At 32.5% G+C, this 17,196-nt stretch overlaps 3 protein-coding genes and 1 long non-coding RNA gene across 22 annotated transcripts in view; 3 read left to right on the forward strand and 1 right to left on the reverse strand.

Moving 5' to 3' along the window:
- The first annotated feature begins 1,005 nt into the window (after positions 1–1,005).
- On the forward strand, positions 1,006–2,658 carry LOC100645106 (E3 SUMO-protein ligase NSE2). The gene is made up of 5 exons (XM_003402780.4): positions 1,006–1,145; positions 1,410–1,588; positions 1,663–1,753; positions 1,816–1,996; positions 2,067–2,658. Exons 1-5 carry the CDS (start codon positions 1,067–1,069, stop codon positions 2,164–2,166), a joined length of 630 nt encoding a protein of 209 aa, XP_003402828.2. The 5' UTR covers positions 1,006–1,066; the 3' UTR covers positions 2,167–2,658.
- LOC100645545 lies at positions 1,118–17,036 on the reverse strand. Of its 7 annotated transcripts, XR_007223337.1 has the most exons (6): positions 11,628–11,886; positions 10,425–10,777; positions 10,179–10,358; positions 3,157–3,443; positions 2,739–2,941; positions 1,118–1,203 (listed from the first exon to the last, which is right to left on the reverse strand). It is a non-coding gene; the product is annotated as an uncharacterized LOC100645545 (long non-coding RNA). The 7 variants fall into 7 exon arrangements; XR_007223339.1 differs by lacking the exons at positions 1,118–1,203; positions 2,739–2,941; positions 3,157–3,443; positions 11,628–11,886 and adding exons at positions 16,685–16,826; positions 16,884–17,036 and having other exon boundaries at positions 6,968–10,358; positions 10,425–10,613; XR_002308787.2 differs by lacking the exons at positions 1,118–1,203; positions 2,739–2,941; positions 3,157–3,443 and adding an exon at positions 6,968–9,339 and having other exon boundaries at positions 9,408–10,358.
- LOC100647599 (protein PFC0760c) lies at positions 3,439–6,210 on the forward strand. Of its 2 annotated transcripts, none has more exons than XR_007223331.1 (5): positions 3,439–4,010; positions 4,221–4,262; positions 4,334–4,542; positions 4,871–5,472; positions 5,667–5,783. XR_007223331.1 is itself a non-coding variant. In XM_048404113.1 (5 exons), the coding sequence occupies exons 1-5, from the start codon at positions 3,976–3,978 to the stop codon at positions 6,172–6,174; spliced, it is 741 nt and encodes a 246-aa protein (XP_048260070.1). In that variant the 5' UTR covers positions 3,439–3,975; the 3' UTR covers positions 6,175–6,210. The 2 variants fall into 2 exon arrangements, 1 of the variants encoding a protein (XP_048260070.1); XM_048404113.1 differs by lacking the exon at positions 5,667–5,783 and adding an exon at positions 6,083–6,210 and having other exon boundaries at positions 4,871–5,233.
- Positions 10,659–17,196, forward strand: part of LOC110120159 — a 74,247-nt gene continuing 67,709 nt past the window's right edge. For 9 of the 12 annotated variants that reach the window (XM_048404098.1, XM_048404100.1, XM_048404101.1 and 6 more), the window contains exon 1: positions 12,337–12,475. The gene's annotated coding sequence lies outside the window, so the exon portion shown is untranslated. Of the gene's footprint in view, positions 10,791–12,336; positions 12,476–15,011; positions 15,637–17,196 lie in introns of those variants that run through there. The other 3 variants (XM_020867932.2, XM_020867933.2, XM_020867931.2) reach the window with 3 other exon arrangements.

Here is a 17,196-nt window from a genome sequence, read left to right on the forward strand (position 1 = left end):
TAGATTTGTATAGTAATTTTACTATGTGTTATTGGTAATTTAGTTATTACATTAACTAGTATTATGGTAATATATTTTAATCAGTTGTATGAACGTACAATATTATTATCAAATAAAATTAGTCCATTAATATGCTACTGAAGAAATGATAATTTAATACAACCTTAACCCTTAAACTTGCATAGGTGGGAATTGTATGTTCGGGTAATTTTGACAGGATTAAGAATTTATCGCAAGGTAATAAGTAGAAAACCTTTTTTCTTTCATCTAAAAAAAAAAATTATTTGGCAAAAATTCTATGATAACCTTAATTTAGAACATTTAAAGATGTTATATCAATTTTTGGGGATTTTTTAAACAAGTGTTATCTGGTATACAAGTATTACTGAAAATTGCATCGAACATAAAAAAACCCACGTTTATAGTTTGAGGGTAAAAAAATTTACGGTCCAAAGATTAAAAATGTTGTGTTTTAGATATTTAATATTTTATACAAGAAAGTTATAATCCTCATCTTTAAATCTGATACAAATATAAATCAAGATAAAGATATAAATCATAAATCACAAACTATATACTATATATATACTATATACTATATATAGTGTAAGTTTTTACTATTGCACATGTATAATATGTACATTCGGTAAACTATGTAAGCAAATAATTGATAATTTCTTTCAAAATAAATCAAGGTAATTTAAAATTTTATTTGAAACCGTGTTTGAAACACAAACGAGATACGAAGAACATACAGCATTTGAAGTGAAAGGCATTTAAAGCTGCTAAAAGCTATATCTCGTGATAAATTTACCTAACTATATTTTTTATATTTACTTAAAGATATTAAGATAGAATTGTAAACAAACTCGGTAGTTTGAAGGTCTAGATTTTTGTGATTTCAATTTATGATATGATTTTATCTGTAATCATAGTTATGTGCAAGAATAAATAATACTCACTGGAAAATATTTGTATAATATAAGTATAATATAAAATATAATATAAAAATTTTCTGAAATATAAGAAATACAATTAGAAAGATATTGGAGAAATATTATTAAGAATGACGCAATCTCAACAAATAATTGAAGAATTATATGATGCTTACACAAAAACCGCTGCTAATATCATTGTTTATTATGGTAAGTGTATAAGGTTAAGTAATCCAATTCATAACACATATTTATAATCGCCCATTACCTCAAACATTAAAAAAATATTAAATAGTTATAAATTGTAATGGTTACAAAAGATTTGGAATATCTTGTCATTATTCTTGATTGATCAAATTATTGTAATAATATATGATATAAAAGAATTTAGTCTTTTCATCATTTTATACTTAAAAAAGGTAAATTTAATACTCTATAACCATATTTAATTTGGTTATATTTTTATATTTACAGAAGGTAATGAAATGGACGAGAAGTTAAAAGAACTAAAATGTATAGTAAACAACAATAGTGTTCAAGATAAAAAGTTAAGGTTATTCAAGGAAAGGAAGAATCAATTATTAAATTTAAATAATGATGATGATAATGATGACTATCATACGGAGCAGAGTAATAATGAAAACCGCTTGAATGTAATTACAAAATATAAATAATTATAAAATATATTTAATGATATTAAGAAAGTAATATATTTTTTACATTTTAGGAATATAGACTAATTCTCTCTGAGACTGATAATAACACATCGAAAGATGATAAACTTATAGAATTTAATAAACATGTAGAAGCACTGTTAGGTACATTTAAATTTATATATATAATAAATACTTTATATCAATGACAACATGTTGAATTACAGATGGAGTAGCACAAAAAGAAAATGATACAGATGCAGAAATACAGTTAAAAGGGGGCTATGTTAATGTAATTGACCCAATCTCTAAGAAGAGAATTGTGGATCCTGTGAAGAATACTATATGTGGTCATACTTATGATCAAGAAAGTATTATGCAGTTATTGAAAATTAATAAGAAGACAAGGTAAATATTCTACTAATAAAATTCATTTTTGTCACACATAAATAGTTTTAACTATGCATTGCATTTACAGATGTCCCGTTATAGGTTGCAAAAGTACAGAATTTGTACAACTTTCGCAACTTCGTCCAGACATTGTAACGAAAACATATCTAGAGAAGCATCCAGAATAAGGTTTTGTGATAAATGTATTACAAACTAAATATTTAAATGATACAATATTTTGCAACATGATAAATATGATCTAAGATTTAATGTTTACACATCATTAAAACAAAAATAAAAACTGCACATGATGTTTCATGTATCTGAATACAATACGTGATTTAATGTGGCATATTTCGCATTGCAAACATATTTTTGTGATTAAAAACTCTGTAAGAATATTGGCTCAGGGCCAAAACATTGTTATGAGAACTTATTTTAGGTAACAAATAGCAATTTAAAAATGTATCTTTTAGAGTGGTATAGATATAGCGTATTTTTTATCAAATAAATTGAATGTATAATTTATGTTTATTAAAATTATTATGAAAAGAAAAATATTTTTATATAAAAGATTATAAAATAAATTTCTCATAAAATTTCTATGTCTTTCATATTTTTAGAGAACAATGTATAGTATACATAGTGCCAATAAATTATTGAAAACGAAACAACTTCAAGTAATTACATATTTGTTTGTCCCGCAACTTTTATCATTATCGATCTATGATGTTAACGTTTAGGCTATGTTTATACTTACGTTCTTATCAACAGTATTAATTCTTTCTCGTGGGAAAGCTCGTCGTATCGTTGATGGTCTCAATGTGGACAGCAATAGTTGGGATCCATTTTTATTAATAGGCAAAGATTTAAACGAATCGCCGAATTACGATATAACACGTTGGGTACGGCAATTACATCTGCAACAATGTGCTTTCGTAGAAATCGGAGAAGGATTTTGTGCTGTAAGCAAAAAATATTTCATACAAAATACTTTCTTTCTTGTAAACAATTTCAATACAAAATGTACTTTTGCATAATAGAAACAAAGAAAAGGAACTATTTTTATAACTGTGCAATAGTTTCGAACTTTGAAGAAAATATTTTAACAAAGCTTAAACTTTCATGCAATACAGTTCTATTTAATATTTAGTTGTTCGTCGAATTACGTAGCATACCTTCCGAATCAAAAGTTCTCGATAGTTCTGGGGTCGGTGAATTTTTCCTCGGGATTTGCCCTTGTTTGACTCTTCACACTTGGGATTTGTGCTCACCTGAACTGGCAAGACAGAGGAAAGCGGACTGCTCTTTTAACGAAGCTACTCCATATTCAAACACAAGTGCAAGAGTTCACAGGCGATTATGCGATATCACTTTGCTCGTCGAAAATATTTCAAGCTGTAACTGTTCCATTTCTCTAGCCGGCCAAGAATTGTATAAGACCAAAGGTTACAATATTCTTTTACTAATGAAAAAATTGCAAACAAAAATTTTGTGAGAAAATGTATAACGCAATACATAAAATAAAAATTGTCCAAGATTTAAATATTTATTATAAGAGTAATGTTTAGGATTTGCAACGTGTTTTTTGAATCCTCTACCAGAAAGTTTGTGTTCACCACGTGGGGTTTGTGGCATTGCACAATGCACCGCGACCACAATCGAAGGAATACACACCCCTCAATGTGCCTCGAACTGTCATCAGAGACAACCAGTACTGTTATTTTATTTTAAGTAATGTAAAAACTATTACACTAATAATAGTAAATTACAGTAATAATTGAATGTTTGAAATACTTAAAAAAAAAAAAAAAGGTTAAGAATACAATATCTTTTTCTTTTTTTCTATTGGCTATAATTTAATTATAGTTTCCTAAATTTGAAACTTTAAGTTCTGCGAAGAAATTGGGCCTTCAACTTCCATTCCATCGGAAATTAACTCCTTATGGACGGGATGGTCCTCTCCAAAATGTAATAATACTTGTGGTAAAGGATTTATGGTAGCCACTGCATCATGTCAAGATCAGACAACGTAAATAAAAATTGAAGTTAACACATGTATAATAAATGACAATTACAAATAAGTTTAAATAACGTATTAATCTCTCCCATTAAATCTGATAACATATCACACAACGTGTAGTAGATACTCATATTCATATAGAAAGTACTCTAAATTTTTGTAAATTGAAGTTTATCATTTCTGCCAATACACGATGGTGTATATCGTTATATTTCTTAGAGGAAAACCAGCCATAGACTGCATCGGTCCAGGATCGTTTTGGTGAGCCAACGCTTTTTTGAGGAAGTTCTCTTGAATTTCTCGATCATGATGAACGGTGTGAACTTTTCTAGCTGTCCAGATAGCTTCGTTAAATGTTACTGCGAGGTAAACATCGTCAATGGAATTATGAGAGCGGCCAGGTTCACAGAACCTTGCATTTCTACCGAAGGGTGTATCTTAAGCAACACTGGAACATTCACTTTCGAAGGAGAACTCGATCCTGGTAATAACATCAACTTCGACGAATCTTATGAGAATGATGCTCGTGAAAGATTCGAAGGTACTAATATTATAGTATATGTAGTACCAATAATACTAAAATTGAAAATTACCGATTATAAACTAATAAATGGTTAATATTTACTAACAAATAATAAATTTTATGCCTTCAATAGCTTTAATATGATGTACATACATATATTATGTTCTTCCAATATAACATCTCTATTTTCTATAAATTTATTTAAGGACATTTATCTTTATATAGATTAATTTTTAATATTTATTAAGATTCATGTATCACAATTTTATTTTCATTTTACTAATTTTGTTTGTTTTACAACGATCTACCATAAATTACCGGTATATCTCGGTATTTCATTTTCTAGACACGTTGTGTCCCTCGGAATCAGCGCGTGCGATACAGCGTAATCTCTTATATGCCTATGCTGCTGATCATGAGGATGAGTACGTGTTACGCGAAAATAGACTGGCAAATAAAAACTTTAAACGCAACCGTGGAAATCGTTCCGTTCTGAGAAGTCGATTAGGCGATGATGCCGACTATGCCAACCAAGACGAAGACGACGATGACAATGACAGCGACAACGACGACGATGACGAAGAAGGGATCGATAACAAGAGTGGTGTCGACGATGAAAAGGACGACGAGAATGACGAAGACGAGGAGGACGAGGAGAACAGAGACGAGATGGTGAACGAGTCGGAGGCAGCGCGTTATTACGATTACGGTTAGTACTTGAGCATAAATCTTTTCCTGGGTTTTTGTAGATTGGGCTCAAAGGCTCCGCGAAGGGTCGCCGGAGACCCAGAAAGCATATTCGAGAGGCAAGGTTCGATTCTGCGGCGATTGCGTTCGAGGGTAAGCAAGAGGTCAACGAACCCGAGAGGAAGGGTTTTATGAAGATCAGATCCGTTACGGAGGACTGTGAGGATGAATCCACGGAACCACTGCAATATTATGATTATGGTGAGAAAAAATCGGTCGGAGAAGAATAATATTCAGAAATTCTTACCTTTGTTGTTATGTGTCTTTTAACTTCTAGAGAAGATGTTGTTAGATTAAGCCATACCAGAAGAAAAATTTTCTATATATATACATAAGATAATTAGTCAGGATTTAACCCTTTGTATTACGATAATGTTTGTGATTTGAATTTTCAGCAATTCCAGCATACTTTTATAGTATGGCTTTTTGAAACCACGGAGTTTAGAAAAAAAAAGGTTATAAATGTGTTTATAAATTTATTTATATAATAGTCTTTATGAATTTTCTATTTTCTTAGTTCTGAAAACGATATAAGAAAAATTGTTTTCATATTATCAATGTCTTTAATATAATACCGCCAACGTTTTTGTACAATTATAAAAGATCATGTCAGTATCTCTTTTATAAAAGAAATATTCTCGTTTTTAATAATTTCCTACTATAAAAAATCTTTTATCAATTTACCATTATTCAAATAATTACAAATTTTTATAAGCGTATATATTTGTTGTATGTTTCGATCAAAAATGCATGAAATCAATAATATTAAGTATTTTTTCCTTGTTTATAATAATTTATTATTTTTTTCTAGAATCCAGGGAAAATACATCATCCGGTTTAAGAATTGGACTCGCCTTGGAATTGATAGCATTGCCCATTTTATTCTGGTTTTTTGAATGTTAGCGGGCCAGCAGAATAAAGATAGAAGATGACTATTCTTATTTCGGAGAGAAGTAATTAATCCAAAGTAGAAGTCGTTCTGCGACAAGGAATATATATAATTAAATGAATTTAATAAAACTATAAGTACAAAATTTCAAAGAGTGATGTATTTATAATCCTTATGTATATGTATTTAGTGTATATACATTTGTACTCCTACCGTAGATCTGATTCCTTTAGCAGATTTGTGAGTTATTATTTTACTGATGAGTAATGATGAGATCAAATGATTCGATTTTCTTCTAATTTCAGATAGCGTACGTAAGTATATGACTTTCTTGTATTGTATCTCTTCAAGCAAATCAAAGAACTAGTTAATTACAATATTTATTCGCTGCAAAGTTCCTACATGTATTTAGTGCTGCGTTTTGATAGCTACTTTCACTATGAATTTAAATTACCCGAGAAAGTGAATCCTTAACTATCTCACAATGAGTTTTCTCCCAATCTTTCATGTCTGTCGTAAATCTTTAGGTATTTAAGTTTTTTCATTATAATTAGTATTCGATACATTTTTACTATATCTGATAAATAAACTGCAAGTGTTTATGCATTTAGGGGAAATTTAAAAGTGTAAAAATGTATAGAATGTAGATACATAATGTGCAGAAATATCTGCAATAATGTACTCTCTGTAATATTTAGTGGACGGAGCAAATCTCGTTTTCAGTTCCATTTGTTTTGTCCATTTGTTTCATTTGTATTTGTATTTGTATCCATAAAAATATAAGGTTGCATAAAAATCCGCAATCTATACAGGATGGTACGTAACCGGTAGTTTAATACAATTGGCTACAAGGTGGTCTTACATCAAAAAATAAATCAAAAATATGGAAAAAATATGCAAGAGATTAGTATACATGAGAAAATAAGACAAGAATGTAAAATAAAATATTTTCGTTTATGGCTTCGGCTATTTTTGGGCTTTTCAAGCCCATAAATGTTGAATATGTTTAGTTAAAAACTGGTTTGATACACGCGCATGATACATTTTCAAGTTTATTTTTGTCGAAAACACATCTTGTGAACAAATTTTACTCTATATTTTTAACTTATTTTCATACGTAGTTTAATTCTTGCCTCCAGATTATTTATTTTTGTTCAGAAACGTGAAATTTGAACGGTATATGTACTTCCTCTGTGACGTAGATGTAAAGTAAAAAAGGATTTTGGAAATATGGACCTTAAAGGAGTAAAAACAGGATAAAATGTTAACTCCTTATCCAATGAGTTATTAAAATTGGAAATGTAAAAATCGGCAAACAAACTCCTCATTACAAATAAACAAATGCGTTTCCGATCATTTTTCGAAATTCAACTCTTAAAGGGTGTTCAAACAGAGAATAATAAACATAAATTGTCATTAAAATAAATACTATGCGGGTAAAGTCGCGCACGGGTAGCTAATACAGTAATAAGAGAAGAACAGATTGTGTACAGCACAGTGAAAGCACAATTAATTTCTGTATAATGGTTTCTCATCCGTATTTAAATTTCGAGTATGAAATCTTTCAGCTTCAGCGAAATGTTCAATCAAGAATGTTATTTGAGGTATTTATAACTTGTGTACACACGCTGAAACTTAGTATTAATTTTGCAGAAATTTAGAACCAAGGTAAAACTGAAATCAGATTTCAGGAAGTGATAAATGAAAGGATTGTATTTGTTTCGCGTTGAAATATATGTGGGAGATTTTAGTCAGCCTGACATACATATTTAGCGAAAACGTTTACTGTTACCTCAGATTTTTACATAATCGTTGCCTTTACCATTTATTGTATGCTATTGATAATTTAACGAAAAATTTTTTGATAAAATTTAGGGAACTCAACAATGAAACATTTGTGTAAGTGTAAGTATTTCTAGATTCTCTTATCAAAAAGTCATCCATAACTGAAAAAATAATTAATTGATACAAGTACATCTGTCTCCTTTTAATCGAAGAAGGGAGGAATTAGCTGCGAAGGGGCATAAAGAGTCTTTAATTGGATCTGATCAACTTAATTAGAACAATTCATGCGGTCGTCAACCGTTTGCCGAGCAAATGAAGCATATACATACAACATACGTAATAAGAATATTTCACCATTTCTAAATGTCTATTATAGATAAATCGATTTGTAATGCAAAGTAACAATTGTTCGGGATAATAATCATTTGGATGTGACACAATTTTCAAATAGATTAATAATCAAAGAAAAGATCATATTGGTTCTTCGGAGTCGGACATTGCTTTGAAGAAAAAATTTGTTCGGAGAAGCTCATCATTTCATCAGAACTTGCTGGCAAAGTTAATGATATTAAGAGTGTTACTTTTAGGAAAAAGAACTCAATCAGTTAGCAATAGAATTACAGAATAATACCACATCACTTGAAAGGCGAAATTTCGAGATGTTATTCTGTTTTTTTGACGAGCCTTTTCACAATGGTCAAGTTTGAAAAGTAGAAGTTACTAAAATCTAGTATTAGGTAACAATATAATAGTATAGTATCTAGTAGTAATGTAGGTATTTGAAAATTTGCATAAATAGTTTACAAACTTGCGAGAAAATACATATTTTCTACGAATTATAGTTACATGGATAAAATATTACCTAATCGAGCAAGTTGTTGTAAACTGTTTTATTTTTGCTTTAACAAAATCTGTATGAATGATAGTATTATTCTACTATTTAGGTATTATTCTATTATTTTATGGTGTTTGCTATTATTCTATTAATCAATTCTTGTATGTAGTATTTGATATTCAGGTAACATTTGATGTCTATCTAATCGGGATAAAATGAAACCATTAATTTACTTTCTACTGTATCTAAGATTTAATTAGTTATTTAATAATGTTCCTACATTTTAGTATGAAGTCGGAAAAATATCATTAAAATAGAAGTAGAAACGCAACATACCGGGCTCGCATATCTTACGATATAAAAATATTTATCATACATATCGAAATTATTCCGTAATATTGAAGAAGAGAAAAAAAATTAAATAAGCCTTCTTCAAGGTGCTTCGATAATTAATTGCTAACCTCTATCTTAATAGCAAGTGCCGTTATTTTCGTTCTCATGCTAGGAATTCATTTGTACATTTCCCACTCTGACTCTGTAAGACTCTGAGAAGCAGTTGCTGTAAAAATCACTACATTGTGTATTATGTATACGTACGTAACTCGTACTCCATTTTACAATACTAACCTGGTTAATGTTTGTAGATGAGTATAATTATCTATTTACTATTCAGCGTTATTTCATTGTATATCATATCATCATTCTTTGATAATTTTATGGAATATGTATCTTACGTATTATTATGAATTTTTCACTAAATATATATCATACATAATTCATAAAAAATCACTTTATGAAATCATCAGCATCCTCGATTTTAAAAATCCTTAGAATTATTATTTTGAATAATTAGAAATAATAGAAATAGGATTTGGAAATTTTTGCTCTTGAATCAAATAGAAAAAGCGAGATAGAAAAACTAAATTATGTAAATAAAAGAACACATCTGATGAGTATAATAAAAATATTATACTGATCAAAAGATGAGTGTAGGAAATATCTGAATATGTATGTGACACTTCAGACATGAGCAACTGCGATATCATATGAGAGCTGATTTAATGAATGACAGCAACGTGTAATATAAACCTGTTATTCATAAATTGAAAAATTAATGTTAACTAGAAAAACTAGTTTTGTAAGTATATTTTTCCAAGCACTTCCTAAGTAGGTAATGATGCGCGCGCATCGAACGTAGGCTTTGATCAGTTGTCAATTCTACGCAATTATTAATTCAAATATGACAGACCACAAACTATACGTTTCGGCATAAATTAAAGAAGAACAACGTTCGAAACACTTTTCTTTCCTTCCAAAATAGACGTATTACAGCTATGTTGTTTACCACCATAAGCTATGATACACCATTTGCACCTTCCGCAACGATTTGCGACTTACATCTTTCGTTGTATAGTCAGAGACTGGGTTCGGACGATTGATTATGGTTCCGTACTGGCGTAAGTAACGCGATATCCCGCAAGGAATGTTTGGTGATACCTTTAAACGTGAAGTATTGTCGACAGCGCACGTAGGACTTGACCTCGCCGCGTCAATCCATTGCTGTTCGGTGTCAGTGACCTGCCTCAAAAAAAGAAACTAAATTCCACCGGACAACAGATAAGTGGCCCCTGGCCCGTTACATACCTGCTCCTCTCATCACACATATGGCCACGAGATGGATCCTGCGATCTCTCGAGTTGAATTCAGAGCCGCCTGTCGTTCGTTTCGATGACTGGATCGATGTACCGATCGAACTTTCCTTTCGAAAGAGGTTACCCGTTAGAAATTCGGTGGAACGAAGCATTGCGTCTTCCGTCATAAGATGGTCTATGTCTTGCGTAAAACATGACAGATCGTTTGTGATGAACATCGTGCAGTTGTATTTGGTCACAATATTTATATCGGATATTGAATTATGCAAGCCTTGCAACATATTTTTATCGTCCTACTTCATTGCATATGTGTGTCTGACAGTATTTCATTTAGTTGCTGATAATCTGGATGAAGAAGGTAATTGTTTGCTATAATGATTTTATATAGATAGCAAGTATTCAGATATAATGTATTACACCGATTGATCAGCTGATAGAGTTTATATCTATATTGTAAATAATAAAAGAATCTTTGGCTCTATCGTGAATACGATCAAAAGATTGACTCAAAATATGAAAAACAAAATGTTCTAATATTAGTTGTTTGCTAATTATATAGACGATAAGGCGCTACAAAAAAATATGAATTATTTTCTTTCGACGATTTATTAAATAATTTTTTAGTTCTACGCTGAAGATGTCTTATCACTGGATAACGCGTATTATCACAACATATGTTATCATAATATATAATATAAAGTATATAATAATTTCATTTTACCGCTGAGTTTGATTCATATATACGTTGATCGTCTTATTTTGATAGGAAACGTAATGGTATAACAGATATGACTAACTGTGTTATTTAGATATCTGATTGTCCTCATAAAACAAATCACAAAACATATCGCTTAAGTTGATTTTATTGATCACGATTCAAGGCAATGTTTGTAGTTATCTATTCAGTCGGTCGCAGGTCTATTGAGTTGTGTATGCAGATCTATGTAATAAATGCTAGTCGCGTATGCATAGTTAACAACGAGATGTTTCGTGATAACAACGAGATATTTTGACAAGTAGGTGGCCCTTTTTCGAAGCAAAATAACATGACACGTCAAAGAAAGTGTAATATTTTGGAGCGTATTTTTGTACCAATTTAAGATAAATGGATAACACAAATTGTCCTATCACTAAAAAATTTTATAAATGCACATACTGTTCTCTCGTTTTATCCAGTCATTTTAATGTTACATACCGGCATTATGGTAATAGAAGCCGGAAAGTTATTCACCGTACATGTTGTATATAATACCAGTGAGTTTCTTTAGTGTGTTTATTCCTCAGCGAAAAGATATTTTAGTCGATTTTCCATTTAGTCCTGTTGCAATCTCTTCTTCCGAATCATGCGTACCGATTTTCTTGGTCATGAAGCGGTGAAGCATTGTTACGCGAGAGGAAGAAAAAGGATCGGTTCGAGTATATTGGCAGAAAGAAAGCGACTTTTCGTGTTCCTTTATGTTGTCCAAATGTTAAATCGGTACAAGAGAAGACGAGAAGAAACTGATCGGTAGCAAGCCGGCTTTACAAACACGTCCGGGGGGCCCCGCGTAACCAGTTTGTGATTGGTTAAGCTGTGTACCACGTGGCGGCGTTGCGCGGGTGGGGATTGGCCAGCACGGCCGCGCTCCGCGGGCGAAAGCAGCGAGTTTTGTTCTAGTATTTACCCCGCGGTGTAAAGTTGGCTCTCGCGCTCTCCAGTGTCCTTAAGCCTTAAGTCACGTTCCATTGTTCGCGTCGTTCCTTCAAGATCCTCTCACACCGTAGAGAATCCCTGTTGTTCTATCGCTTGTGCTTTTTAGTGGTGAACGCCATACGAATTGTGCGCCATGTTCGCGCCGCGAGTAACACGCGATCCACCGGCTATTGTGTCAAGTGATACGTTTTTTTCATGAACAAGTTGGAGTGTGTGCGTTTAAATCCCATTCTGGATTACACTGGCGGTGTATGTGACTACGTACTCTTGCCGTTAGGAAGGCAAAAGTCCAGTGGTAGTAAACGACGAGGCGAAAGCACGCTGTGGGATCGTGGAATGTGCGCTGACAGGTATCCACCACCGCGCCGTCGCACTCGGAATTCACTATGCGGTTCTAACCTTTCTCTCTTTCCTTATCCTTAACTCGTTACTTCCGTCTCACTTGTAACAACGTAAGACTTGCGTGTTTACGCGATCGTCCACCTCTCTTTGCTCTTTCCTTTCTATCTTCTTTTACCTTCATTCTCTTTCTCTCTGTCTTCCTCCATTCAATGATCGCTCTCGCGCCTGCGTTGCGTCGTGGACGCTTCGCCACTTTTGACAGCTGTCACGGTTCAAGTGTGTACAGAGGCAACTCGTTTTATTTTGTCGGATGTCGATATAGAGGAGAAACCAGCGTATTATCGTTCATTATACTTCTTTCTTCTTTTTCGATATATCTGTGTTCTCGTAGCGACAATTCGATAATATGCTAGTTATGATTCGTGAAATACGTTTTATTTATAGTTATAGTTACAATTTCATTGATAAGATTCGAAAATAAATTAGTTAATTTAAATATGTGACGTACGTACGTTCTCAGCAGCGCTAGCTGCATAATTTCTCAAATTTAAGGATCAATAGAGTATGGCAAAGTTGCGTTACATTTACTTTATAGAATTAACCAGCTCTTGGTATAGTAATATAACTAATCTATTTATGACGTAAATCAAACATCTCTATTGCTACAATGAACAGAAGGATTAATTTTTTCTTGTTAGATGTTAATCATGCGAATATTGTTGGATTACTAAACACATCTGCAGCATAAAACATGTTATGTAAAGTGAAAGTGGCTACAGAAACGTGTTAAAGGTTGCGATACTTGATGCAAAATCATATATTGTAAATCCAGGTTATTGAACGCTTGATTTACCCTCTGTTGTCTTATCAAAGAAACAAATAATCTATCATAAAGTAAATGTTCCGATATATTTCCTCAAAAATTGAGGAATCGATTCGAAACCAATTAACGGAAGTACTTAGCGAAAAGATTTTATCGAATACATCATTCTTAGCCCTTGGTTCTTTTGTCGCAGCGCGTTTGACTGCAGCTTTTAATGCTTTCGCTTCCATACATTGTAGTAAATTAGGCGATAACGTGTAGTAAATAAGTATATGTTTGGTCGGAACTATTAAATAAAGAATTCCACGTGACGTGGCAAGTGGAATGAAACAGTTCATATCCTTTTTCTTTGAGGTTGTCCGTCAAGGACAACTGACAAATGTCACGAGAATGCTGCACAATCTGAGACAGTCGAATTAAAACATTTGTTTAAGTTAAGACGTTAGTTGGCTATGTTTTAAGTAAATTTCATATGTACGTCAAATATGCATGATCAGTCGTTTTGTAGTAGTAATTATATCTGTAAAATTTGTGTAGTGTAACAATTATTATGTCGTGAATGATTGATATCATTATATCATCATACTATGACTACGATAGGGAATCGACCGATAATCATTATCTAAAATTAGATGCAGTAATTAATTTACCACTAATGTTCTTAGTAACGTTACAGAAAATTGTTTGAATAAACCATGAAATCATTACTTTTGAAGCAATAGGCTCTGATAGATATTGATTTCTTTTTTTTGCTTTGAAAGATAGTGAAGCATTAATGTGTTGCGGCGTTACGGAATCATAGTTCAGAATTGAAAAGTAGTTGCAAGAGTAGCAAATTTATCGCGTTGAAAGTAGTGGGTAAAGTAATTTATCATTCATGTATATGGCAATATTTTACGGATGTAAAGTAGATATTTTCAATTTAATTATAGTTTTGTTTCATAAAATGAGATGTGGAGAAACTGGTGTGTAAGATAATAATTGAGAATTACTGTCATAAAATGAAAATTGTGCATAATTTCAACAAATTATTCAAAATATAAGAGAGAAGATATCTGGCTCTACTCTATTAATAAAATTATTACAAAAAAATAAAAACAACAGTTTTCTTTTGTCGTAGAGAAAAATGAATTGCTGACTATTAATATTATATATTGTAGACTACTATGTAGGAAGTTATGATTATAACATGAATATGTTAATCGATTCATGACCAATATTTATATTAAAATCTTACAAATATGAAAAAAAGATTTATGAAATGCGTCATTTTTTCACATTATTATTTTCCTAGATTTATTTTTACAGTCCTTATAATTAGGAAACGATGCGTTATACAACATGAAGCAGATTGCATATATATACCCTGTCTAAGTTCTTAGAGTCCTTTTGTAAATATAAAGGATCTTGAGCATTCTTTCTTCAAATGTAGCAATTGTCCATCTTGGACAATTTAATAACCACTCAGTCACTCGCATTTGACCCTATCTTCCATATAAATACTCATCAGCTGATTGTGACAAATTCTATAAAGAGCTACTAGGAACACACTTGTTTGTACAGAACTGCGATCCGCGTTGAATTATAGCAACTGATCGCATGATCTAGAGAGCACGTACCATATTATATAAGTCGAATGACGCAAAAAGAACGTCAATTTAGAAAATGTTTTTCCATCCCGTGGTTTGTATCGAGTATCGTCCCATGCGTCAGTACTCTAGATCGAGTACCGTTTAAGCACGGCATTATGCGCTCCGGCATCCTCAATCGTGACATAAAACATTGAACGTTCGCTCAAGGATCGTGCGTGCATTTTCACCTGTGGTTTGTGCATTTTCCGCTGAGTCTCGCGGTAATTGATACAATTGCATTCAACGTAACTTGGTCATTAAGCGAAGTAAAGCAGCATCTTTTAAAAAACTGAAAATATCGAATAGACATTTTCTCGTTATCCGTTATTTCTTTACAGTGTCGTTTAATATTTTTCTTTTTTCTCTTTATGGACGGTATAACGTTTTCTTTTCTTATATCAGTTCTATTGTGTTTTTATTTTCATATAATTGTATTAAGTAAACCTTCTGTCTTTCGTGTCAATTATAGTGTTTTGTTTATCGGTTATATTATGTAGATCTTTCAGAGATAAATCTAAAAATATTATCACACGATAACCATATTTTGTATGAAACGTAAAAATATTGTCCTCGTATCTGAACATGAACCGACTGTATAAACTAATCTTAATGAATACGTTGTCGAAATGCGGAAGGAGTTGCACCGGAGGAAAATGATTATTCCAATCATGGATCGATATAATAAAACGCAGCGATAATTACAGAAGGTGACAAGGTATTTCGATTTCTTTGGGAAGTGGATTTTCTTTTCCAGCGTCCGGGCGTTATGAAATTACGAGCACGCGTATCGTTTTTCAGCTCGTCCAGCCGCAATAAAATTTCCTGGTGCTTTTGGCGATGTTTCAGGAAGAGAGAGCCAGCGAGAATCGCCGAGGGGCGACAACCTCTCTCGATCTTTATCCAATTACGCATGCGTAACTTCTGCTGCGCGCGGAGATTCCGGCGCGTCGCGTTGCATCGCGTCGTTTAAATCCCCGGCCCGCGGTAATATTTAACGTTACACCACGTGCAACAAGGTAGATCCGTCGTCGTTTCTTTCGTGCAGCATCGTGTGTACGTGTACATACGTGTACTTACGAGCGGCCAACGGATTCCTTCGTAGATCTTTACGGTGTTCGTATATCAGTGCGTGATTCTTCGAGGTTGATCATTACACCCACGCGTTTCTTTCGCGCGAGTATTGTTTTTTAATTAAAACACCGTGAAACCTCGATTTCAGTGGGCGGTGAGAGGCGCGAGAGTAAATCGTTTCACGGTCATCGTTGAAGGCATCTGCGCAGAATCGATCGAATCGAAATTCCGCATTTGTTTAAAATAAATTGTATACGGGATCTTGCAGCTTGTTGTAAACAGTTAGAACGTTTGTTTTGTAATTTAGTTTAATTTATGAAAAGAATTTTATTTTTTTGCGTTTAATTGCGTTAAGTAATTTTGCGTCTTAATGCGTTTGTTGCATATTGCTTTAGATAAAAAACATTAATGAACAATTTAAGATATCTAAAGATTATGCAATCCTCTATTTTACATGAATAAAATCATTACATGTTACTTTCAAATTTACATTGAATAGGTAATTTCACGATTTGAATAAATAAGTCGTTTATATAAGTAAACGTAACAATTGTACACTGACATGGGCTTATGAATATAAATAATAAATTAACTAATCATTAAAGAGTTAAATTATGTAGGCGATACAAAAATAATCAGTTATGAATAGTAAAAGCGTAGAAATGGAATTCAAACCTAAAACTTAAACATACCATTAATGCCACAGAAAATGTACATCATCTGTCCATTTTTTGAAATAACGGTCGTACCACTCGTACCTCGCGTTTCTTTGGAGCAGTTGGTCTATTAACCACAGTAACGAGAATAAATAATTCCGCACCGTTTCGTTATTTGCTGCAAAGCAGAAAATTGCGTCACTGAAATTATACGCGCCACGTAGCTACTACTTACTCCCGCCTAACGATTCCTCTAACGGGCATTAAATTTCACCTATAAAGCGTACTGTTCATTTTCTACAATATTACCGGCTACCCAATCGCCGTTTAGAATTCGAAAGAGCCATTGAAAGTTCCGCGAATCGCTACGGTTCATAAACTACTGACAAAGTCTTCGTGATCATTTCGATTCTGTGCACGCAACGCCGCTTCGCAGGCTTAACAAATCACGCATCTTTTCCGTTACGTAATTTCTCACGAACTTCCTTTTTTCGCTATATTCTCAATCTTTGTTTTTCTTGTATAAGCACATTTTTCATATCAAATTT

The sequence above is a fragment of the Bombus terrestris genome, chromosome 3, assembly GCF_910591885.1.
Source record: "Bombus terrestris chromosome 3, iyBomTerr1.2, whole genome shotgun sequence".
Lineage (NCBI taxonomy): Eukaryota > Metazoa > Arthropoda > Insecta > Hymenoptera > Apidae > Bombus > Bombus terrestris.